Raw genomic sequence first — 24,739 nt, 5'->3', positions numbered from 1 at the left:
TTTGAAATACCGCAATTCGTTCTTGATACAATGGGCAAATGAGGGTGAAATGGTAATTTTTGTTATTAATGGTGACCAGTACGTTTTGTTTGTATGTGGGACATAGCTTTAGACTTGAAACTGTTTACACTGTAAGGAAATTTCTGATGACGTGAAAAGGAAACCCCAAACACCAAGTTCATCAGCATATTAACCTCTGCAGTGAGGAAGAGGAGTGTCTAAGGGTAAAACGACTAAAAGTCTCCGAGAACCTGATTTAAAAAAAATTTTTGGCCACTGGTTTGACTTTCCTTGATGGAAAAATACAAACAGAAGTGAGACTTAAAGACACACCAGATTTTTTTCCAAGATTTTTCATTCAGCTCTAGTTTTTTTTTCAAGAGCCCAGATTTTCTGGATTCCATTTGTGACCCCAAGATTGAGTTACCTCAAACATTAATACCTGTTTTAACATCGTCCATACTCATAAAAATAATGCGTTATAGAGACAAGGTGGATATAGTTAGAAAACAAGCATATGAAATACTTTGAGGCGTTAAATATTTTCATAGTTTTTGTTTTGTTTTGATTTGTTTTGGTTTTTTTAGGGGGAAGGGGGGCGGGTCACGACCTTAAAGAATTTAAGGCTTGGAAAAAAAAGTACAATTTCCTCTAAGGGTTACCTTAGTCAGTGCTAGTCAGTTTGTGGAGCATTCTTCAGCCACAGTATGGAAAGGTTTAATTTTATGGTGACAGAATGATGCTGAATAATGTGATTATGTGCATTGATATATATGATTATTTTTGTGCTACATGGTATGACTTTGTTAAAATGGTAAAAGTGTGTTAAATTAAATGATCTTGGCCGTTGGCTTGCAGAAGGAATTAAAATAAGTAAAATGAAGATTTGGTTGGACAATGACATCAATGCCAAGATTTGTAACCAAGATAGTTGGTGGAAAATTAGTAACAGTTCCAGAATACAGAGACTTCACATCTTCACGACAAAGTGGCTATAATTTGAATGCAACCTATCCATGGGGAAAGTATGACTCAGGGCTTGCAGGACACAAGATTGGAAGCAGGACGTACCCCGTGCTTCCTCCAATTTCTGATGGTAAGTTTTACTATATTTACATTTAAGACAAGTACAAATTGTTTAGCAATAAACAAACTGTACAGGAATGTATTTTGATTAATTCAGTGCTCATTCAAAAATGTAAGTTTCAAAAATTATGTTGGAATTCTTTAAAGATAAAAAGCACTTAAAATAACACCATATTATATTATTATTATTATTATTAATTTTATCATTACTATTATTATTATTATTATTATTATTATTGGAAATTTTGCACAGCTGATGATGTTACAGCTAGTTTCTTCTATAGCTTTGAGTAACAAGTTGCCCAGGAAAGCCAAGGAACACCATCTGTTTGATTTCCTCTCCTCTACACCTCGTGCAACTTTCTTAAAATTCTTGCTGACCTAGCTTAACAGTGCACATTTCTGGATCATTTTCACAGAGATTTTCGCATCAATAGCCTTCAGGTTGTTTTCCAAATTCATTGGTACTGATCCTAATGCCCCCATTACCACCAGAATCACCTATGTCCTTACATCCCACATTATTCGAATTTCTCTTGCAAGATCTTGGTACTTTTCAACTTTCTTATCTTCATTTTCGCTCACCCATCCATCCTCTGGAAATGCCATATATATCTATAATTTGACAGCTCTTGTGTCTCTTGTTAATGATTACCACTATAGAATCTGGTCTCGGCCTGGCCCCAATTTTATTATTTATATTATTCTTATTTTAACTTTTCTTTAATTTCAATTATCAGGTCAATCCAATAAAGTGACTTCAGATAACCTTGCTCAAAGAATAAGGGAAGCTCTCATCAATGTCAGCGAACATAAGCTGAAGGCTGTGAAGCACAAATTTTATCTTCTGGATACAGACCACTCAGGAAGAATAACAACTGAAGAGCTGCGTCAAGTGCTCCTTAGCTACCAAATATTTATTCTTGGTCCAACATTAAAAGAACTTGTCAAGAAGTTTGAAGTTGAAAGTGGAGGAGTTTTACATGAACCATTGACAAAATATTTGCTAGGTAAATTGTAGTTTAATTATCTGAGCTGAACTTCTTTATGTCTAATGCAAGCATACACTAGTGTTACTAGACACCTAAGCTAATTATAACTACTTTAAAAGTTTTTATGCTTACAAATCAAGTACTACAGTTGCGTAACTGTCGAGAATTCTCCCATTTACCCCCTAAAGTGTTTTATATCATATATGCAAATACGGGGGGAAAGATTTCTTTGGCTTTTATAAATTGACCTTCCCAAGAAAAAACGCAAAATTCTTTTGTTATGGCACTGGTTAAGAGAGAAATTCTTTCCAGTTGCAAAGTCTTGTACACAATGTCTTGCACGTGTAATCAGTTTTTGTTTTGCAAAAAAGGTGCTTTCCAAAATATGCATTTTTCTCTTAAAATGTCAACTTAAGCCAAAAAAAAATTTGTTACTATAATTGTAAAGATTTTCCAAGTTTCAACCGTCAAGGGAACGGGTAAGTAAAGGAAACTTCTTGATGTCACAACCATGTTTACAAACTCTCATGAAAAATGCCTCTCAGCCAATCAGAGCACGCGTACTATCTTAGTTATTCTTTAAATCCTCCTACAAACTCCTGGACAGAACTTTCACTTTAAAGTTGTCACACTCAAAATGAATATACAACATTCAGTTTGTTTTGGCTCTATATTCAGTATTTAAATGTTGTCAGAGAACAGTCTCTTAAAGTCTTAAACTGAGCAAATTATATATTTATTTACTTGTTGTGTTCGCAGACTGCCATCCATCAGCTAATGCATGGCAGGATAAAGGCAAGTTAAGTGCTGTTGGTTTGTCAAATCCAGTGCACACCAATACTGGTCAACAGACCAACAACAAAACTAATGATGCTCAACTCCTGCTTGAAGTGGAGAATCAACTAATCCAAGATGGAGGAAACTGGGATTACAATGAGCTGAAAACTTCATGTCAAAATTGCGACAGAGGGAGAACTGGCTTCATAGGGAACAAAGAGGTTTGTCGATTACATTACCAATTCTTTTTGTCTCATGTGTTCTCAAAAATAATACCTCTTCACACTCCATGAAGAGTCATTCCAAGTGTCTTAAAGGCCAAAACTTTGAATTAAAGTATGAGCATATAAACTATGTTTTTCCTCAGCAGATGTTCAAACCAATGAAATCTCCTGTGGGAGAGTATAAATATTTTCTGGGTCAACACCTTGGGAAAAAAGTAAAATGCTACAAAATTATTCCTTTGGTACATGTAACCTAATGTATTGTTCAATTTTATTGTGATTTGCTTTTTTTATTGATTACTTTGTTTTCATTAAATTTGTTTAGATGAAGATGTTGTGTAAACATCACAAACTTCCCCTCAGTCGATCACTGTTGGAAAGGCTGCTAGCAAGGTTTGATATCGATGGAGATGGTTGGGTAAGGTATGTGCAAGACACTTTTACTGTGCTCTAAAATGGTAATGCTTTTGCAATTTCCAGCTCAAGCGAAACTAACCTTACCTTAACTCTCAATCTGAGTCCACATCTCAGCCTAGGTAGTTCATCTTTTCTTGAAGGTGCTGTAAAATCCTGGTATTCTTTTATAGCGGAGCTCTCGCGCGCGAAGCGCGCCAGCGGAGCACCATGGGTAAGAAAATGAAGTAATCTACCCATCAGAGAAAATTTGGTAATCACGTGACCGTACACCGCCCGCCCGAAATTCCGCCCGAGAGACCGTCCGTCCGCACCACAGGCATACCAGTGTAAAATAACTCAATCAATAGGTATGGCAACCCAAATGCAACTCGAGGTTATTTTGGCGGGAAATCGCATAGCCACCGGCGTTTTGTAAAGCAGACACAACAAAAGAGTTAATAAAGACGAAAACGGAAGGCGGAAGTTGTTTCTGTATCCGTGTTGTCTAAAGTATTAAGCTTAGATAAATTGTCATGTCCACAGATTTGGAATATAGAGCAAGAGAAAGACAGAGATAAAGAGAAAGTGGGCGGCAGGCCAGCGAAGCTCAAGGACGAGAGGGATTTAGAACGAGAGATAAAAAACCGAAGGAGACACTTTTTTTGGTTGGAATAACAACATGAAAATTTTGTAGCGGCGGTGACAAAATGAGAAATGCTAGCGGCCACCAATGCAAGGTGAAAATGAGCGGCAGTGAAGAAAAGAGAACGGGAACACGTACGACATTTCCTCCATAAAACGTGTAACTGAGAAGTTTCTGAAGTTTCACGATGTAGGCGTGCAAAACAACGGCGAAGAAATGTACAAAAAAGTGTGCTCAGAACAATTAGTGTGCTGCACGTGCAAAGTTGCTTTTGCTAATTAGACCTAGTGTTGTTTTTCACCGTTTTCCTGCGTTGCATGCCTTCGCCGCTTACCATTACACGATTTTTTATTTTGTTTGAACATCTATAAATATTATCGAGAGCTTCGCTTTTAGCCCTGGCTAAATCTATATATTATAAGAATATATGCTAAGACTAAGATGTGTGTCCATCTCAGAGAGGTGTCCATCATATATGAAAGTGTCAGTAAAGAGAGAGTTTCAACTGTATTGTTAGTACAAACGCCTTGTATTTAATGACTTTTATGAAATTATCTCGTTTTAGCTGGAGGGAATTGACAAGGTTTCTTGAAAGAGCCCTTTCTGTCATTGCACTTGGAAGTTCCTTGAAGTCATCCGATGAAGGAAGAGTTTCAAACAGAAACAACGGACGAACAAGTGCAGCGACCTTAAATAAACAAATCAGCAACCAGACAATAAGTACTGAAACACAGACCAGCACAGGTAACACCTGTAATTGAACTACAAAATATTATAATTTATAACAGCTATCGATAAATATGATGTTAGTTCAAGGTGGCTTTCAGGGTGGTTTTCTATCAAAGTTTCCCACATTTTTGGTTGTGGAAGGTTCAGATGTCAGGATTTATCTACTAAAGACATGTAACTTAAAGCTCCATTATATTAATTTCTTTACTCTAACCCATTTGCTTCAAGGCGAGTCGGTGCTCAAAGAGGGTTTAAATTTATTGTAACTCATGATTGGTTGTAGGCTGTTTTGAACATCCGTTTGGGGGGGGCGGGAGGGTTAACATAACTGTTCTTTCCTGAGTAAAGGCCAGGCCAGCAATTTTATGAGCTCAATGGAGTTGCACATTGCAAGAAAAGGAAATTTTCTTTCAAAAATTAGCTTAACTTTTATTCAAACTAACCACTTCGAGAGAAACCAAGACCAGATGTATAAATATTGGTTTTTTGGTACTTGATAAACATTTATTCTTAATGTTTTTCTTGAGGATCTGCCTACGCTCAGCTGCTATGTCCTCTAATCTCCGATGATATGCGGACACCGCCAAGGAAAGAATCACTTAACCTTCAGTCTTAGTACTACATTAAATTTTGTTGCCATAATTAGTACTAGGGGGTACTCTATAAGACAACGAAAAGGCAATCATTTAATGCAGTGATACTTAACAAATCGATAACAGTTGTCCATGTTCTTTACTTTTATCGACCATAGATATGCCTTAAAATGTTCAAAACTATGCACTTAAGTTTTGAACATTTTGACATCATTTCTGTGGTCGATAAGAGTGTAGATGGTGGAAAATTGTGGTCGATATGTTACAACTTTTAATGTGAGTGTTGCGAGCTTCTGTAAGTAACTGCCTACCTCTTATAACGACGGCGACGTTAACAAAAATGGCAGCAAAAGCACTGAATAGGTTTAGATTGCCAAAACAACAACTCTGCAGGCTCGTCTGTACATTTCCTCGTCGTCACCTCACTACTATGACGTGAAAATACCTAATTTCACGTTTTGTGGAGGACGCGGTGAACACAAGCCAACGACTTTCTTTTTCTTTTCCTGAAGTTTGTTTGATAACAATTGCCAACATTTGACGAACTGAATGAGATGGAATAAGCGTGATAAAGTTTGAAGCACTGAGCACGACTTCACTTTTTTAGAGATGTTTTCGTAGCCGTTGTTGTTACTTAAGCTCTCTAATAGGGAGCTTAAGCAACAACGACGGCCACGGTAGAGAAAACGTCACTTAAAAAGTGTATTCGCATTGTTTCAAACTTCATCGCTCTTATTCCATCTCGTTCAATTTGTCAGTTGTTTGCGAACTTTTCTTGAGTTAAATTCTAAAGGTCTGTTTTTAAGTTTGGAAAAAGAGAAAGAAAATCTTTGTCTAGTGTTCACGTGCTCCATAAAAAATGAAATTGCTTACGTCAAAGTTGTGCAGTGACGGCAAAGAAACGTACAAAAAACGTGATACAAGTGCAAAGTTGTTGTTTTGCTAACCTAGACCTAGCCTATTGCTTTTTGGAGTTTTCGTAGCGGTCGCCGTAGCCGCTTACGAAGAAGAGGACTGTTTCCGTAGGCGGGTAGCGCTGAAAAAGGACACTTTTTCTGTTTCCCGGCGGTGGTGTCCGCTAATGCGGGAGCCGCTTTAACTCTTCTCTGTCTTAAGAATGTGTAATCAATTTGTGCAGCAGATGATAACACTGGCTTTATAGAAGGACATCGCTTTTTCGAACGCAGTAAAAGTTCATTAAAAAGGTCACCGCAAGCTAAAGGTATTATTTTAAACACTGCTGAGTAATCATAAAATAACCTGGTTAAGAAGCACTAAGGCTGTAACAGCTCTTTCGTTAATCACTTAAAATTGGCCAAACTATGTTCTATGGTTTTCCTGACAACATGAAAAAAGAAATATGAAAATGACAAATGTACCCCAGCTTCTAGATCAATTTCAAACATAGGATTTTTAACACATTAAATAAACGGGTAATTATGGCTAATTTGAAAGAACCTTCAAACAGTGAAAACTCCAGAACATCCTGCAACCTGTTTATTGAAAAAAAGGTATGAAATAAGGACGGAGAAAAACCATAAAATATATAATATATTTGACAAGGTGATTAAATCCGGTTTAAATGTTAAAAAAAAAAAAACATAAAAAACTTTGTGACGTCTTGTACACTGGCTATAAAATATCTGACTTTATAAAACGTAGAAATAATAATAATAATAAAAAATTAACACAACGGATGACGAATCTAACCTGGCACTGATCACAATTAGTTTGACCATAAGTTTGTTCCTTCTTGAATCTCGTAATTCTTCTTCTGGCCTGCTACTTTTAATGGATTTGCAAGTCATCTGTCCACTTTTCACTCAGTTAAATTTCGCCATTAGTTTGAAGCCCTCGTTTGTTTTGCTGTCATCCAAACACTAAAAGCCCCATTCACACCAAAGCTTAAACACGTTTACCTGAAATGGTTCTTAGTTAAAGACGGTTAGAATTTGTTTTGTTTATCTAAGCTGCTTTCTGTACGTTTTCCAGTTGTAAATTTAGTGCGATTACACAACGAGGTAAAGTTCATTTGAATGCTGTGTTAAAGCTTGTGTTCTAGTTATCTGTTACTGTTTTTTTACCTTCTACAACCTAGTTTCATTAAGGATGTTTAGTTGGTGTGAATGCGACATAATTTTGTGCTACACGTTGTTGTCTCATCTAGTGACCCTCTAGCCTGCGTGGCAGCCGTCGGACGTCAAACGGGAAAAAGGGAGGGGGTTGGGGAGAGAGGGAAAGGGCTCCCTCTTCTTTTTCCCGCGCGCTTTTCCCCCCCTCCCTCCCCCCCCCCCCCCCTCCCCCCACTTTTGTTTTGCTTCTTCCATGCAAGATTAACTCTTTCGTGACGGATTGTTATTAACTCTGCTTCTCTTCCCCTAGAACCCGAACCTGTTAAACTTTCCTTGCGGCGGCGCAATATTTACGTATACCCCCCTGACGAGTACCTTGACAAGGATCTGTCACCTTACCCCCCAGAGGAACAGTTGCAGTTGGAATGGGTGTAAGTAGCACTTGACAGTGGTTGAGTTAAGTAATTACTTTTGTTATTAGTGAGGCTAACAAGAGGACATGTAAAGCTACAGAAAACAAACAAAATTGAATAGATGAGCAATAAACCACATAAATAACGGTAACTGGGGCTGTCTCCATTACTGGCTGGAAACACTGCCATTTTAATCGTGGAAACCCCAAGGAAACGCAACGCATCGAGGAGCGTTGGGTGACGACAGAAATGGCGCCGCAGCAAATCACTGCATGGCGGGAAAATGAGCGTTGGCTAGTGTTTACGCTTTCCTTCTGATTGGCTGAGAAAGAGGCGAGGTATGTTTTCGCCAAACAGATGGATGAGCAATGAAAATAGAAATTGCTGAATTACTTTCTACACTGTAGGCGGCTTACGCAACCACGACAACACCGGCGACATAAAAAATGGTTTTATAACTGAAGCAAAACATCACCTCTTGTATATATTTTTTGACGCTTGGTGACCTTGGTCACCTTAAAGAGATTCAAAATAGCAGATCTGGCACGGATTCACCAATCGTATCCCACTACATCTAACAACTTTCCTGTTTTGCCTGTCGATATTGTAGGTATGGCTATCGTGGTCGAGACTGCCGTAATAATCTGCTAGTGCTCCGTTCCAGCGAAATTATTTACTTTACTGCAGCAGTAGTGGTCTTATATGACGTACAAGGTCACAAACAGCGGCACTACACTGAACATACAGATGATATCAAAAGGTAATGCTTTGTTGCCTTTGTTCTTTTGTCCCAATACTCACTGCAAAGTAAAATTTCATGTTTCTTCTTATCTTGAACGAGCTTAAAAAAAGTTCCATCTTTTAATATTGATCACCGCGTTAGACAATTGGCTGATCCTCTATGAAGCAGTATTCAAACTAGATTTCGGTGGGGGAGTAGACAGTAAAGCACCCAACAATCGTCATTTTGTAAATTTGACAAGCACATTATATATTGTAGGCTCGATTACCAGGCGTTGTTCGGGAAATGAGGCCGCGCTCCTTTCCCGAACAGACTTCGTCTCTTTTCGGGGAGGACCGAGCGATCGGCAGAAATCGAGCATACATAAATAGGCCACTTCCGAGTTCCAAAAACCCTCACTTTCAAAATGAGACTAGGTGCACAACCTTTTTTGTGAAAATGAGTTTTATTTGCGTTAGAGTGAAAAATGATTCCCGTATCAAAGGCTGAAACAGAGGCCTGAGGGAACTCGGAAATGGCCTTTTTTCTATTGTTAGGCAGTCTATAAATCTACTTTTTCTCTTTTCCCTTCAGTTTGTGTGTACACCCTGATGGAGTTACAGTTGCCTCTGGTCAAGTTAAAGGTCATGGGGATGAAGCTAAGGTGATTGTATGCAGAGTCAGACGTCGGAGCTTACGGTTAACGTGTTACGCGGGAGCTTTAACAACGACGACGGCGACGGCAACAAGAACGTCAAAAAAGCAATAGGTTTATGAAGCAAAACAACAACTTTTGCACGTGCATCATGCTTTTTTGTTCATTTCTTTGCCGTCACTACACGACTACTGAAAATTTCTAATTTCACGTTGTAAAGAGGACGTTAACTAGCGACGAATTTTTCTTTCTCTTTCTAAACTTGAGTGCGGTCCCCAAAAAAATCAACTCCAGGGAAATTCGCGACAAATTTTGGAAAAAACGCGAATTCAATTTTAAAATGCGTTCTCGCTGCCGGCGCCGTTGTCGATGCTAAAGCTCCCTAGTTGTCCTCTAATCCACGACGTGACATTACATGACATTGTTTTGACAGATTCTCGTTCCTTGTGTTCAAGTATTTATTTGGCCAGACCATGCAGTTGAAGAATTTTGATTGTTAACTGACATAAAAACACAACTACTTGAACTAATAGCTGAGTTCGTTTCGTTTATTTCTCGTTTGTGAAATCTGACCACGTGAATATGTTTTGTCATAAAGATTTAACAACTGATCGTGTTGGTAAGTGCCGTTATTCGTGCGCCATTGATAGGAGAGGGAATTCAATTAAGTGACTTAACGAGTGGAGACAAACCATAGCAGTGTGTATCGACTCAAAGACAGTTTTGAAGGGCTGGGAAATTTTTCAAGTTGCAACTGATCATTTGAAATTCTGTCCATTTCCAAACAAAGACTGCACGCTAACAAGCTAACATGCAACCATAATTTTACATTTCTTTTTCCTGCTACGGAAGATTTTTTTCTTGGCTTATCAGTAGAACAAGGGGACCTGTAAAACCCACCTGTGCAAATAGACATTAACACAGAAAATAGCAATATACCATTTAGATACTTTCCTTTCTTTCAAACATATAATTGATCTGTTCCTTGCATACATCATCAGTGTACGGAATCATAAGCCTATTTGCCTTTTTTTTGTCTTGATAGCCTCATATCAGAGTGTGGGATTCAGACTCATTAGAAACCATCTGTATCATTGGAGTGGATTACTTTGAAGATGCCGTCTTTGCACTGGCCTTCTCCAACAAGGTAAGTAAGTTTGTATTCGCTTTAGTCGACCTCATTTCGGATTTTAAAATGGAAACCTGCCTACCATTTACACAAACCATCCGGGTGGAAATCTTGTGCAGTATAACACTATAAAATTTGACGTGGTGGGAGAAGGACAAAGTGTATCCCGACATGAACTTGAGAGGCCTAAAAGATGAGAAAAATCGCATCCCCACAAATCACAGCCCGTGTGATTTTCCAACCTGAATTTCCGGTTTTCTCAACTAAATGGTGGGTACCGGTCACCCTTACCCTACCTTCATTCTCTTCCCCAGAGCCCGTCGTTTCTTGGTCACGTGGTCGGGAATTGTCGGTTACAAATTAAGCCGAGTAGCTCTGGGGACGAGAATGCCCTACCTTTTGATCGGTAAAAGTCGCCGTCCAGAGATGAAGACGTTGCATTACCGAATAGCATTTCAAGAGAATATAACACCTTCTTTGTCTTTTTGTCCATTTTTTGTTTCAGAAAAGCCAAGGAGCATATCTTGCTTCAATTGAGGATAATGAATATCACACGTTGACCGTGTGGGACTGGACACGAAAGACAGGAAAGAAAAAAATTGCCTTTGCCAGGGTAGGGCCTCTACAGTGCTCATTCACATTCACTTATGAATCCTTTCATTGTTAAGGTCACTAATGAGGGTTACTTGCACGGCACAGATTCCTTTTTCACAACTTATTAACAATAAAACTTTGTGATACGACGGATGTCACTGAAATTTTTCGGCAAATTGTGCGAGGGAAGACATTGCTATGAAGTTTTAATAACGATTTTGAGATTGAAATGTTTTCACTAAAAAGAGTTATTAATCTGTCGTTTAGAGGTGGCAACCCCCGGCTAAATCATATCCAGTGGAGACTGAACAGGAAGCAAAGCCAAACTTGTGTTATCTGCCACCCCATGTAAGGGAATAGGGACCTTACGATCCGACAACGGCGACGTCCATGAAGACGTCGCTGAAAAATAGACTCCGCATCCTTTTTAACTATTTCGCAATTATCCCAAGTCACCCTGTTACATAAAAGAAGGGAATTTAGGTTGGAAGTGAACAGAGGGAACGGCGCCCGAGTTCAGACAGAGATGGTAAAATTTATCGCCTTGCCGCTCCCGTTCTGAAGTAAACTTGAAATTGGGCTATTTCACGTCGTAGTTGTGCAGAGACGGCAAAGAAATTGACAAAAAAGTGTTATGCACGTGCAAAGTCATTGTTTTGCTCATTACATAAACCTATTGCTTTTTTTGAGGTTCCTGTTACCGTCGCCGTCGTAGTTCGTAAGGTCCCTAATGATTCTGGATTCCACGCGGTGGATTCTAGATTCCAGGTACTGGATTCCTGATTGTTTGTCAGTGGAACTTGGATTCCGAATTGCATTCTTTAGTGGGATTCCTGATTCCTTGAGCTGTATTCCGGATACCTTATCCCTCACTACTCAGCTGGGACCAGCCTGATAAATATATGAGAAATGACCAATATTATGGATAGACGGTAATGCAGTAACATCCAAAAGCAATCCGCTTTGTCGTAAATTTGAAGGCTTTGTGTTTGTTGCCAGGGTCACATGGATCAAGTTTTGGCGGTCAGCTTCTCTTTGTTCGACAGTCATCAACTGGTCACTTGTGGTAAACAACACGTGACATTCTGGGAATTAGAGGGCAACAAACTGAAACAATCAAGAGGAAGACTTCGGGTAAAAACACTTGGTTTACATATTTATTAATTTTTTGGCCTTACATTCATCATATCGCTAAAGAAGAAAATTGTAGTATATAACTAATCTGATAATATGCTTATCTCAAGAAAACCAGAAATGCAGCAAATCTACGATAGCAGCCAGTTTCAATGAGAGACCGAGACGCAATAACTCAAAGTGATTAAGGGTTTTAATTTTAATACGTTCCTTGATAGAGCCAGTCTCAGTGAAGTCAAAAAGAAAATACTTTGCTTTTTTTCACGAAAATCAGCTATCCGGCAAGTCAGTTCACACTTCCGCATGATCTTCCGGGTTAGTGTAATGCTGGTCCCAGTTATTCCAAAGGTGGATGGCGTTATTGACTGGACAGTGATTTATCCGGTGGATAGCGCTATCCAGCTTTTGAACAACTGGGGCATGGATAGGACTTTCCGTCAGTGCCTGACTTTTCAACAACCTCTGCGGTAGTCAGCATCCGTGTCAAGAACAAGCTCTATATCGTCAGTTCGCTTCGTGTCCCCAAATGTTGTTACTGGTGCTGTTTGCGGTATGCTTGCTTCTCGTTATAGTTCTTTTTATCTCTTGTTACAGCAAAAGCATATACCAAAGTACGTTTCATGCATCGCCTTCGCCAGAAATGGTGACGTATATACTGGGGATACAGATGGCAGTATATGTGTATGGCCAGAAGGTTTGTGCTGCTATTACCAGCTATATAAGAAGATGAAACTCAAGCCACAATTGTTAACACCTCTTCACAAGCGTAAAGAGCGTAAAGTTGAATAAAGTGGTGTTCGTAGTTTCGTTGCGAAGCCAAGTATATTTTTTCACGTGGAAATGGTTGTTTCCAAATAACACGGAACAACTTCAGTCTTTTTCTTTGGCTTACTGGACTGCTTAACATCAAACACTTCATGACTTCTCCGTATTTCTTCCTTGATACAATTTATTTTTTTTGTTGTTGTCAGAATCCAACCAAATAGCTGAAGATCTTGGGGTCAGGAACGCACACTCTGTAAGTACATACATACCAATTTTTTAAACCCTTTTTTACGAATACGTCATAGTGTTATAATTTTCTCCATGTTTCTAGGAGTCAGTTTACACTCTTCTTGTCTTGCCTAATGGCGTACTGTTATCTGGGGGAGGTGGTGAGTCGACCGTGAGAGCCTGGAGAAGAGCACCCCAGTTAGTGCCCACGAATGTTGAATTAAAGGTAAATGGAAGTTTTGTTCTATTTTTGTACTTTTTCATTACAACAGTAGATAGTTGATTACTAATGAAGACAGTGTCTTGGTCCATTATTTTCTTTCTTTTTTTTCTGTTTGTGTTATAGATGCCCAGAGAAGTTAGCGGTATACGCTGTCTTGCTTTGGGGAGCGGAGACAGGCTTTTTATTGGTACTGTAGATAACAACATTTGGTGTACCTTCCTAAACGGGAATTTAGACTCGCCTCTTAAGGAGTCGGGGCCCAAACTTGTCAAGGTTATGGAGGTAAGTAGCACGTCGTTTGGCTTTATATACCAGAAAACTAAAATAACACCTGAATTTCTGCAGATTATGGAATATATTTTTTATTGTTTTATATTTTTTGTCGCCACTGTGGCAAATTTCAAACAAACAGTCAACTCTCTTTGACACGGACACCTTAGGGACCGACACTAAGTGTCCGTCCAAGAGTGTCTCATATAGAGAGTCAAATAAAGAGGGTGAAGAAAAGCAGGGACCAACCCGTGTCCGTTTTACAGAGGTGTCCGCTAAGAGAGAGTCGACTGTCTAGATTGTAGTGAAGTATAGGTTGTGTTGCAGTATCTACCGCAGATACGCGACACCTAAACCGCCATTTCATACATAGCTTGAAACTTAGGGCGCTTTCCATTTGTGAGAACTGGCCGGTCAGAAAGGTCCAGTTGTAAAGAGAATTCCACAATTCATCACCACTATCCAGTCAGATCAGTCAATTCTTTAATGGAATGTTCAGCAGTGGTGGGTTATAGGGAAAATTTCGAGAAAAAGTACTAATATTTTATTTACAAAATGACCGTTCTGGCCGGCTAGTTATGACTTTTGGAAAGCGTGCTTAGACTGTCTGAAGCTTCGTTACTCTCTTTTGTTGCAGAAGGGGATAACAGCGGTCAATTACATCTGATTTTTTTTTTCATTTCTCCAAGGGCCATTTTCAAGGTTTACGAGGACTTGCAACTCACCCCAGTTCCCAGACGTTTATCACTGGCGGGAGTGATAAAACAGTCCAACTGTGGAATGCCGCTGACCGCCGTGCAGTTTGGACAAATAATAAGTTGGTTAGTCTCACACCAAAGTGGGAGTTAATTTTAGTTATTGATTTTTTTAACATAATTTTAATGGACCATTCTGTTAACGTTATTTCACATCGGACTCTTCTGTCTCACCTTCTTTGCTAATTAAAAAGAAAACTTTCTTATTGTCTCTTATTTTCCGACTCTTGACTCGAAACTTGAGTCTACGGAAGAAAACTGTGGTCTTTGAAATGTAGACTAGTAAGCAGCAGCAAGTTTTTCTTTCATCCGCTGCCCGGTGAGAAGAAGGCATCCTAATTTAAGGTGCCCTGATACCAAAAATGGAGGCCAAAACAACTTGAGACAGCTCCAAAAAAACGATGCCAAGTAATGGTGACGTACGACTCTGCAACAGATAACACTTTTTTGATCGCTTTTGCGTGCATCCCTTCATTCCTCCACTCCCCTCCCAAGTCACGGTTGCGCCCTAAAGAGGACTCATTTCTACCCATTTTGCTTAAAATTTAACATTGTTTGAAGTGGGAGAGAAGAGGTCGCTAGTTTTACTAATATCACTGGAAAGGTCTCCACACTTTTGACCTCCACTAAAGTTGTGGTTATTTTCGTCGTAGTGTACCATTTCTGGCGTCCACTGAATTACCGTTACGTCATGGGTGATAAACTGCCACGTCGCGTCATAAATGATCAGTTTATTATGGACTAGCCTGAGAAAACAGTCGACATTTTGCGACGTCACCACTAGTTTCCCCGCGAAGTGACGTCTGAGAAAGAAGCGCAGAAATTACGTACTGATGACGCATCACTACCCAGATCTGGGTAGTGCTTCTGATTGGTCGTGCCGCGAGAGAAGTTTGTTTCAACCAATCAGAAGCACTACTCAGATCTGGGTAGTGATGCGCCATCAGTATGGAATTTCTGCTGTCGTTGCTCAGACGTCATTTCGCGGGGAAACCAGTGGGAAGGTGGGGGGGGCGTCAGAAATGTCGGCTGTTTTCTCAGCCTAAAAACAGACGAGGACCCTACGTTATTAGTGATGGCCTTTAGCGCAAGAGTCATTAAAGAGGTTTATATTTTTCAGGGCTCAGCGATAAATGCAGCAGCATTTCATCCTGATGGTCGTTCCATTGCCTTAGGGTTCAAGAAAGGCGGGTAGGTACCTCATTTAACAGAACTTATTGCAGAAAGAAACTTGCTCTAAATCGTAACAGGCTAAAGCAAAGGGTCATGAGAAGGAAACGCTTCTTTGCACCTCCCAGGGTGACTTGCGCGCTTCGAGAACTCGCTCCGAAGCTTGCCCTTTGATTGGCCGAAACCTTCTAAAACGCACCCAAGTGCGGGGCAGTATTGCACTATATTGTGTTGTAATTTATGGTTAGTTGATAAATAAATCGCAGACAGCAATCTCGGACGAAGTCTCCAAACGAGTCCTTTTAAGTTTGTAAAAGCATACGATCTTCTGTGTTAAGGGCTTCCGTACAGTCGTACCCACCTACCCCTTCCCTAAAATAACCTAACCCAACGTTCACACTAACTTCTCTCTTAGGGCAAAATGATGGATTAGGGGAGGGGTAGGTAGGTAGTTTCCCGTGTGGAGATAGACTGCTCAAATAAGTCCCCCCTCTCTCTGTTCAGCCCCGCGCCTCAAACGTGCTTGAAATGAATATGCTCCCGGGGGATATAATAGTGGATTTACGGTATTTAAAAATTCTCTGTGACTAAAGGCCGGAATCGCGGAATAACCGCCGCCCTGCTGTACTCAAATTTCTTATTTTTCCTTTACAGATGGATGTTGTTAAACTCATCAACTGGAGATGTCATTCTCGTACGAAAAACTGAGCCTCCAGAGAAAGTATCAGAAATTCAATTCTCACCAGGTAAACACCTGCAAACATGCCAACAAAAGAAACAGTGTTTCTCTTTTATGCTTTTGTTGATATGTTTGTTTTTGTTATTTGTTTATTAGCTTAAGGCCATTAAAAGAAACCTAGACTGTTCACAGTCCCCCATTTTTTCGTGAGATCGTTGAGATATAGCGCGTCTAACAGTTGATGACGGCCATCTTGATTTTCAAATGTACCGACGGGGCGGGCTTCGGGTATAAGAGGATGTTAGCATCCACAACGAGTACGAGTTCTAGAACGAGATCAGCGATTTTGCGTACTGCGCATCCGTTCTGCGCATCTCCACGCTTTCAAGTCGTCCTGCCCAGTTGCACTACGACGAGTTCTCACCAAAAACTCGAAGTGGGTAGAACGACTGGGAAGAGCTGGTTTTCAAAAGTAAATTCCGATCGTTTAATGCAGTTTCTTTTCGTTTCTAGCCTCTCTTTATCATATTGAACATTCCTTATATTATGTTTTATGTAAAATACTGCTTTTGAAGTCGAAGAAAAGCAACCGAACGCGATATTTCCTACACAGAGTAAATCTGCATTTACCCAGGAAAGTTTCCTGTCTCTCCACAGGCCTCACAGGCTCACGAAATAACCCCGAAAATTACCATTATTTGGTCGAAAATATCCCAACAGTCGAAGATATCAATAAGCAATACTTACTTCTTTACCCAGTGTGGTTGTTGTGTTGAATTTGATGGGTTTTAGCGTGTTTTAAGACCGCGACTAACCATCCTTCGAGTTACCTCGAAAAACCGATTTTCCTTTGTAGTATCATGTGGGACGTTCCTAACAATTCTGCACCTGAAAATATCAAGAGAGCCTTTACTAGGATTTCTGAGGTGCACTCATATCCTACCCGATCTTCTCTCAATGAAGATTTCTATACCGAACTCTCAAGGCTTGAAAAAATGCGTAGTTCTTTTCTAAGAGTTGGAACAAAAATCTGGAATTCTTTACCCTCGGATATGAGAAACTTACCAAAATCTACCTTTCGGAAAAAGATAAGGAAAAAGCTCTTTGAAATTTTATCTAAATCTGATGACCATCTTGAAATCACTGAAATCATGCATCAACTTAAATTTAACTAGCTCAGGAACACAACTAAATTTATATTCTCTGTGTAAATCATATTGCAATTAAATTAGCTTAATACATACTATAGTTTTTATTTTGCGACAGCGGGTACTGTTTGTAAAATAGTTCTTTTTTTCTTTTCTTTCTTTAAATTTGTGTGTCTCTTCCCCCGCCTCGATTAGGCTCTCCTATACGCGGGTGGAAGCTATCGTGTAATTGTAAATTGAAAGTGAATGAATAAAGTTGAAGTTGAAGTTGAAGGATGGACCGTCGAGTCATTTTTTGTTTTCGAAATTGTTGTGGAAGCGCTACCTTGACTCAAATTTGGCGCCCAGTCATGCGGAATCCCATAATTTTATTTTCTATAAACTCGAACTCGGTGTCATCGCTAACATAGAAAGCTGAGAAAACGACCTCGAGTACGAGTACGGCTTGAAGTCGTTGTCGTACTCGTACTCGTTGTTGATGCTAACATCCTCTATTATAGCTCTAGGGGAACCAAACTGCCCCCCGCCCCCTAAGTAGTTTTGACACTCATGCAAGATGGCAGCCCGTAACACAAAGCGCTCGATCTCGACAATCTTACGGAAAAATAGAAGACTGTGAACAGTCTAATAGAAACCACTCTTACTTTTCAGATGGAACTCATATAGCTTTGGGCTGCCATGATAACGATATTTACATTTATGAATTGCAAAACGAAGGGAAGTCGGTCTCGCTTAAAGCACGTTGTAAGGTAAGAAAGAACAATGTAATGATACTAGCATACTGATTACTATTTACAGTGTGGAGCTTGAACGATTTTCAGCTCTTTGATATAATAACAACAAATCTGGGAGAGCTTGCTATGCTTCAGGGATAAAGAACCGCGGACACCATCGGGAACGCCTGACATCAGCTAACCCTTTATCGTTTGTGGTGTTGTTCCTCAAAAGGTTTTTTTTTTAGAAGAATAGAAAAATATTCTTTTATGAGAGCAGCCTAGCAGGGGAAACGAAGGACGCTTATATTAAGTCAGTTTTGGCCGCCAAACCAGTCACTCTGAAAGTAAAATAGGCTTTTCGCTAAAACCCATCAATGCCCTGCGTAGCTTTTACGATTAGTCTCGTCTGGCCGTTCAGTTCTGACTTATGGTAAGCACCCTTAGTCTCCCGGAGACTTCTTGCAGATTGTTCTTATTTTTTCACTTTTGTTGATATTCTGCAGGCCCACAGCAGCTCTGTGACTCACTTAGACTGGTCAAAGGATGGAGAAAAACTTCAGAGTACTTCAACAGATTACGAATTACTGTTCTGTAAGTCCATAATTTTAAAGCTTATTGTGGCTCTTTACTACCATCATATTGCGCTGCGGCCAAGTTTATCTTGGCTCGACTTTATGAATAATGAAATATATTTCATATTTTCATATAAGGGTCAAGAGCGTGAAAGGCCTTACTGAAATAATGAAAGCTTTGTTACGTCTAAGTGAATCCGTCTAAGTCTGTGGACTTTCATCCAATGGAATCTAAGTTTTTCCTAAACCTGTTTAGTAAACCTCCTACCGACACTGCTACATCGAAAGATAATGGTCGCTGCTGGTAGATTGGTTAAAAAATGAGCGGGCTTTTCGTAGAGAACAGCTGCGAAATTTTGAGGACATCTTTCAGTAACCTGGGAATTCCCCAGAGAATTACCGTCAAGTCGCCCGAAAGTCATGTCGCCCGAAGTCATGTCGCCCGAAACCAGAGTCATGTCGCCGGAATTTATAGTCATGTCGCCCGATATTTTGAGTCATGTCGCCCGAAATTTCATAATGCTCAAAAAGATTCTAAAAATGCTAGTCGGAGTGAACTTCACATTTGCATAGGTTAGCGAGTCAACATTTTACGAGTTTATTCCTTGCGATTTACTTAAGATGTTACTTTTCTTCCAGTTTATATTTACACCACGGGCGGCCCAGACGTAGTGTGTGTCACTGAATGAATATATTAATATTCACATGGACAAATTAATGCGATGAGTCGTCGAAACTCCCACGGACTAAAATAGACTAAAAGTCAAAATATAACAAAACAAAGCTAAGATACCTTCAACTGAACGTATTCTTGGCCGGTTTAAGTGGCATTTTGTTGAGTTTTGAAATTGTAGGTACTATCCACTAAAGAAGAATTAAAGGCTGGCTACAAAAGAAACAGACCATCTCCACGCGCCTTCACACGAAGCGCTATAAATTCGAGAATAATCGACGAATCCGCTCCAAATAACCATCGGCTAATCTGCAGGTAACGTGTGCTCCTGCTTCTGGCTCGCTTGCTCCACAAAACCCATCGCAACTGCATATAATTGCTCGCTCATCAACAACCACTGTTGACCTTTACGCTTCGATATGACCGCAAACGACCAGGTTTAATACGCGACGTGAATATTCAAGCTTAGCGACCGCGTTCGCGCAACAATGCAGCACTTGCTATATTTTCCAGGGGGAAAAGGAAGAAAGAGAGAAACAGGAAGAAAGCTGAGGGATTGCCAAAAAATGAGCTGTTTTAGAAATCAGCTTTTCTTCGCCCTTCTTCGTTTGGGAAGGGAAGGCCTGATATTCAGGTTATAACGTCACTTCCGCTGTTCGAACAAAACCTCTACCATTAACTTATGAGGTGTGCATTACATCCCCAGGGGACCCCTACCTGGGAGAACAGATAACCCAGGCCTCGAGCTTACGTAACACAGAGTGGGCTACACACAACTGTGTGTTAGGTTACCCAGTGATTGGTAAGTAGCAATTCAATATTAGTCCTATGATGTCAATACCCTAATTCCATGATAGAACAAATATTGGCTGTGTTTATCAATGCTACGGCGGAGGTCCGATTTCAGTGCTGATACTTGTCCCATAAGATGTGCAGTCAACACTCTTTAAGGCGGACACAGGCACCAGGTGCCGTAGGTTTACATGGTCAACACAAAACGATTTGTCTTGACGCTGTTGCGTAAGATAATGGTTTTCATTGGTTACGAATCAGTGATGGCGCCCTCTGATTTCATAGTGATATGTGAATGATTAAGCTTAAAATGATGAACATGATTGGTAAAGGCCTAGTAGCGTCATTATAACGGATCAATGCCAATTGGTGCTGAAAAAAGCAAACAATAACTAGATTGACTTGATGCCATAATTGTAAGTAGCTTTTCTTTTAGGTAATAGTAATCTTGTTATCACTTGATCCAGAGAAAAAGTCTTTAATTGATCTTCCCTGATGGATCATTCACGACGTAAAGCTGATCTCCAATTGCAAGTTTTGCTAAGCCATTTATTTTTTTTATTACTACATGTACTATTTCCTTGAAGGGATCTGGCCAGACGGAGCGGATGGTACAGATGTCAACTCAGTAAGTCGTTCCAACGGAAAGCAATTACTTGCTACTGGTGACGACTTTGGTAACGTCAATCTGTTCAGATATCCCTGTGTTAGTGACAAGGTATGTACTCTGATTTTCTTAAACTTGCCTTTTCTGTCCCTTGGGTAGTGTGTACACGATTGTTTAATTCACCATGTATCATTCTAAAAGGCAGTGGAAGAGCCTTTAGTGTACCTATCAGCCAGTCTATTCTCCAGTGACGCGCAAAGAAGATACGATGTTTCTTCCTTTTCGCCTCTTTTTCACGCGAATGATCATCCTTTTGCACTCCCTACCCTACCCTCCCCTTTCTCCCTCCCAGTAACCCCTGATTAATTTCAGCCCCACATAACAAACTTCACCTGTAAATGTAGCCCACGAGTAAACTTTCTCTCGAGTGCCCGTTGGCTAAAACCAAAAAACAGTACCTCTACTGTTAAGACTCGAGTGACCATCAGAAACTTTTACGTCTCTCTTTTTGCTGTTATTTATTTATTTATTTATTTATTTATTTTACGTTTTAGGCGGAGCCAAGGGTCGCCAAAGGGCACAGTGCGCATGTCATGTGTGTGCGATTTCTATTCGACGACACCCGACTTATCAGCGTAGGTGGTCGAGACGCGAGTATTTTGCAATGGAAAGTCACCAAGTCTACTTAATTGGTCGACACAACAAATCTGCCCCGGGGATGCTATCGCTTAGCGGGAAATTCAGATGGACATGGTGTAGAGTATATAATTATGTACTGTATACTGCACAACGACATCTGCAAAGTACGCCCTATTTTAAGACCGCGATTGACGCTGGCAGGCCACAAACCTCTTGGAAGGGAAATTCCACAGGCACAAACAAATGAGAGCCCCACCCACACGCATCCGAGTATTTTTTTTCGAAAAAAGTGAGATTTTTTCCTTCGTTTTAGCCTTCCGTCCACACGTAAACGGCGTCTTCGGGCGACAAAAAAGCAGGTTTCCGAACGCGTCCCCAGAGTGGAGTTTTTTGAAGACGCTGGCTTATCGTTTTCGTGTGGACGAAGGAAAGCAGGTTTTTTAGTATTATATGCTATCGTATTTCCATCGTTTTAGCGTTTTCGTGTGGATGGGCGAAAGCCATTTGAATACCTTACGTGTAGACGCGTATTTTTACGAAAACGGAGGAAAAAATCCCCGTTGTCAAAAATACCCGGATATATTTGGACAGGGCCTAATTTAGGCCAACTCGTTCTACAGTTTTTGAAGCTCTTCAGGTCGAAGAATCCATTAAATCAAAACTGACTAGATGAAAGGTCAAGACTGATAAAGTTTTATTTTTTATTTTTTCAAGGAAGAGATTAATGTCGCTTAATTTCTTATCATCACACTTCATTTTCCATTTGTTCTAGCTTAGTTCTGGTCAAATTGCTCTCAATCTCGCGATCGTAAAGCATGTTTCCGAACATCCTAGTCCCTAGGCGTTCCCTCCTTCCTTGTTGTCTGCGCGAAGTCTGGGAAAGGTCAGCTCACGGTAGAGTCCAGGATTGACCGAGCCGAGAACGCCTAGGGACTAGGCCGCAACCTAGCTAGGTGGATGAGTGACTAACTGATGCCAAGACGTTTGATTATATAAAAGGTTCATACACAATAACATGTTCATTCGTGTCCACAAGCGCATAACTATACGACAACTCAGCCTTGTCCCTAGGCATTCTCGGCTCGGTCAATCCTAGACTCTACCGTGAGTTGTGACGTCACCGAGAGATACTCGTCGTTCTCTCACCCGCTCTTTCCCAGACTTCGCGCGGACAACTGAGCAAAAGAGAACGCCTAGGGACTAGGCTGACGACAACTAACACTGTACATAACGCACACCCCTGCGCACACCTCATGACGTTTTGTGGGGAAAAATGTATAGCAAGCGTGTTATTACAGGTGGTAGGCATCACTTTATCAATTATACCAGGCTCCAGTTGTTCAACTCGTGGATAGCGCTATCCGCTGAATAAATCTCTATCCACTGGATAGTGCAATTGGTTTTGCTACTACTTATCCAATGGATAGTGATTTATCCGATGGAAGGCGCTATCCATCGTTTCAAAAACTGAGGCAAGAAGTTTATTTTAGGTAAATGTATGTTCATAATATGGTAACATGATATTCGTACACTATAAGTCATACTCGTTATTCAGTCGCAGTGAACTGGAAGGAGCTTGAAGACGAGGCAAGTGTGGTGCGAAAAAATAGGGAGAGATAGAATCGCGTTTACGACAAACGTCAATTTGTACCATCTGACCTTACGTTCTTATCCCTTTACTTGTCGTTTACAGTTCATCAGGTCTACAATAAAACTATTAGTTTCACGCCACTTTCATCCGCAAGAATTAGCTTGCACAGTTTTAATCCGTTCAGTTCCTACTTTGAGAAATCGTCAATTTGACGTTTGCCGGTTACCATAAACGTGATGCGAAATCTCTCTACTCTTTTACGTATGACATATTACGCGCATCGATCTTGAATGCAAGCAAGCTTCTAGTTTATATATAGTCTGTAAAAACAGCGTATCACAGCAATGCACAGATTCACTGCATTTGCAATAAATTTGAAATGATACAGTAAATGCTCGAATGCAAATGTATTTTGGTCTGTTATAACCTGGGACAAGTTTCACTAATGCCTTGATCGCGACTCAGCGCGTAACTTCCATCTTGTTTTTTGGTCTTTCTTAAGCGTTTTCAAACTGTACCACTCAAGTCCGCAATACATCGTTTTCAAGTGACGTCACGGCGGTCGACTGTTGATGTTCCAAAACAATGGAACAGCGGCCATGTTGGTGAATCAGGCTAATCCTGTCGGAGTTGAAATTTTTTCTTATGTAAACGCTTTCTTTAGTTACAATAAATGTACATAGACCTTGGCCACGTGAGTGTAAACGCTCTGGGCCGGGGTGTTCAAAGCTCGGTTAAGATAACCCAGGGTGAGTGCGAAATTCGATTTCGGATATGAAATCTTAAAAAGCAAATTCAGTTCAATTCCTCGTCTACAATTTGATGATTGGATGCTCTAAAAAGAATTATAGCATAGCTAGAAAATTCGTCTAATCAAATTCAATAGCGCGAGTGTGCTTCATATTCCTATTGAGCATGCTGATGACGTCAATAAACTATTCGTAATTCCTCGAGTTGTTGTGAGCTTAGCAATCCTGAGTCTCCTGAGTGCATCCATAACTCAGCAACAGACAACGAAGCGTTTACCATGTGTTTTATAAGGAAATTTAGGAGGAAACGTTTGAATTTGTTAACCGATAGTGAGGAAAAGAGGTGAGTGTTGTTGTTGTTGTTGTTGTTGTCATCTCCGCGAGCTGTGTTCTTTGCAAAGTTGTTTTCTCTCAATAACAATTTTTTGGCAAATTAATAGTTTTCCGGTACCTAAATATGGATTTTACAATCATTTTAGAGTACACTTTCTCTCAGTTTCAGGATAAAAACATAAGATTAACTGTGAGGAAAAAAATATATAGTCACGTAAACATTGACGCGTACTGCTTTAAGCGCGCCCTACAATAATAAAATTTTAAGTTAACTGCTGCATTGATCGCTTTGATAATGTTACTTGGGAAGTTTGGAGAACACTCAAGAGGTTAGAGTTGCACGAGGCGCATCTTTCGTGCTCTCCAAACTTCCTGCGTGGTCAATATCTCGACATACGCACGCTGATGCATGAACTAATTGTTAATTGAGAAAATTATCAAAGAAAGTGCTCCCAAAAAAAAAGAAACGGGGATAAAAATTTAAGCCTCGGTTAACGTTAATCGGCCTTCAAACAACTAGGACCTGCAGTAAAAACAAACTAAACCGAAAACAAAATACAAGTGTTCTGCATTCGGAGGTGATTTTAAGGACGGATTAGGGACTCCTGTCTCTCCTGGATTGCGAGGCTCAAAAAGAAACCCAACTATTCCAGTTACCACCACTGCGAGAT

At 40.2% G+C, this 24,739-nt stretch overlaps 1 protein-coding gene across 1 annotated transcript in view; it reads left to right on the top strand.

The window, feature by feature from the left end:
• LOC140933556 (echinoderm microtubule-associated protein-like 2) overlaps window positions 1–24,638 on the top strand; it is a 25,150-nt gene extending 512 nt beyond the window's left edge. The window contains exons 2-24 of the mRNA XM_073383156.1: window positions 859–1,096; window positions 1,827–2,096; window positions 2,838–3,076; window positions 3,405–3,502; window positions 4,684–4,862; window positions 7,823–7,943; window positions 8,536–8,685; window positions 9,241–9,310; window positions 10,347–10,448; window positions 10,936–11,043; window positions 12,024–12,158; window positions 12,753–12,852; window positions 13,130–13,176; window positions 13,255–13,377; window positions 13,498–13,656; window positions 14,334–14,465; window positions 15,520–15,590; window positions 16,224–16,315; window positions 18,048–18,145; window positions 18,616–18,703; window positions 20,064–20,159; window positions 20,737–20,867; window positions 21,311–24,638. Coding sequence (XP_073239257.1) covers window positions 898–1,096; window positions 1,827–2,096; window positions 2,838–3,076; window positions 3,405–3,502; window positions 4,684–4,862; window positions 7,823–7,943; window positions 8,536–8,685; window positions 9,241–9,310; window positions 10,347–10,448; window positions 10,936–11,043; window positions 12,024–12,158; window positions 12,753–12,852; window positions 13,130–13,176; window positions 13,255–13,377; window positions 13,498–13,656; window positions 14,334–14,465; window positions 15,520–15,590; window positions 16,224–16,315; window positions 18,048–18,145; window positions 18,616–18,703; window positions 20,064–20,159; window positions 20,737–20,867; window positions 21,311–21,445 — 2,943 coding nt within the window. The 5' untranslated portion in view covers window positions 859–897 and the 3' untranslated portion in view covers window positions 21,446–24,638. The remainder of the gene's footprint in view (window positions 1–858; window positions 1,097–1,826; window positions 2,097–2,837; window positions 3,077–3,404; window positions 3,503–4,683; window positions 4,863–7,822; window positions 7,944–8,535; window positions 8,686–9,240; window positions 9,311–10,346; window positions 10,449–10,935; window positions 11,044–12,023; window positions 12,159–12,752; window positions 12,853–13,129; window positions 13,177–13,254; window positions 13,378–13,497; window positions 13,657–14,333; window positions 14,466–15,519; window positions 15,591–16,223; window positions 16,316–18,047; window positions 18,146–18,615; window positions 18,704–20,063; window positions 20,160–20,736; window positions 20,868–21,310) is intronic.
• The last annotated feature ends 101 nt before the right edge of the window (window positions 24,639–24,739 follow it).

Source organism: Porites lutea, chromosome 4 (assembly GCF_958299795.1).
Source record: "Porites lutea chromosome 4, jaPorLute2.1, whole genome shotgun sequence".
Classification (NCBI taxonomy): Eukaryota; Metazoa; Cnidaria; class Anthozoa; order Scleractinia; family Poritidae; genus Porites; species Porites lutea.
Note: the sequence above shows the minus strand (reverse complement) of the source record. Positions and strands in the feature narration are given on the sequence as shown.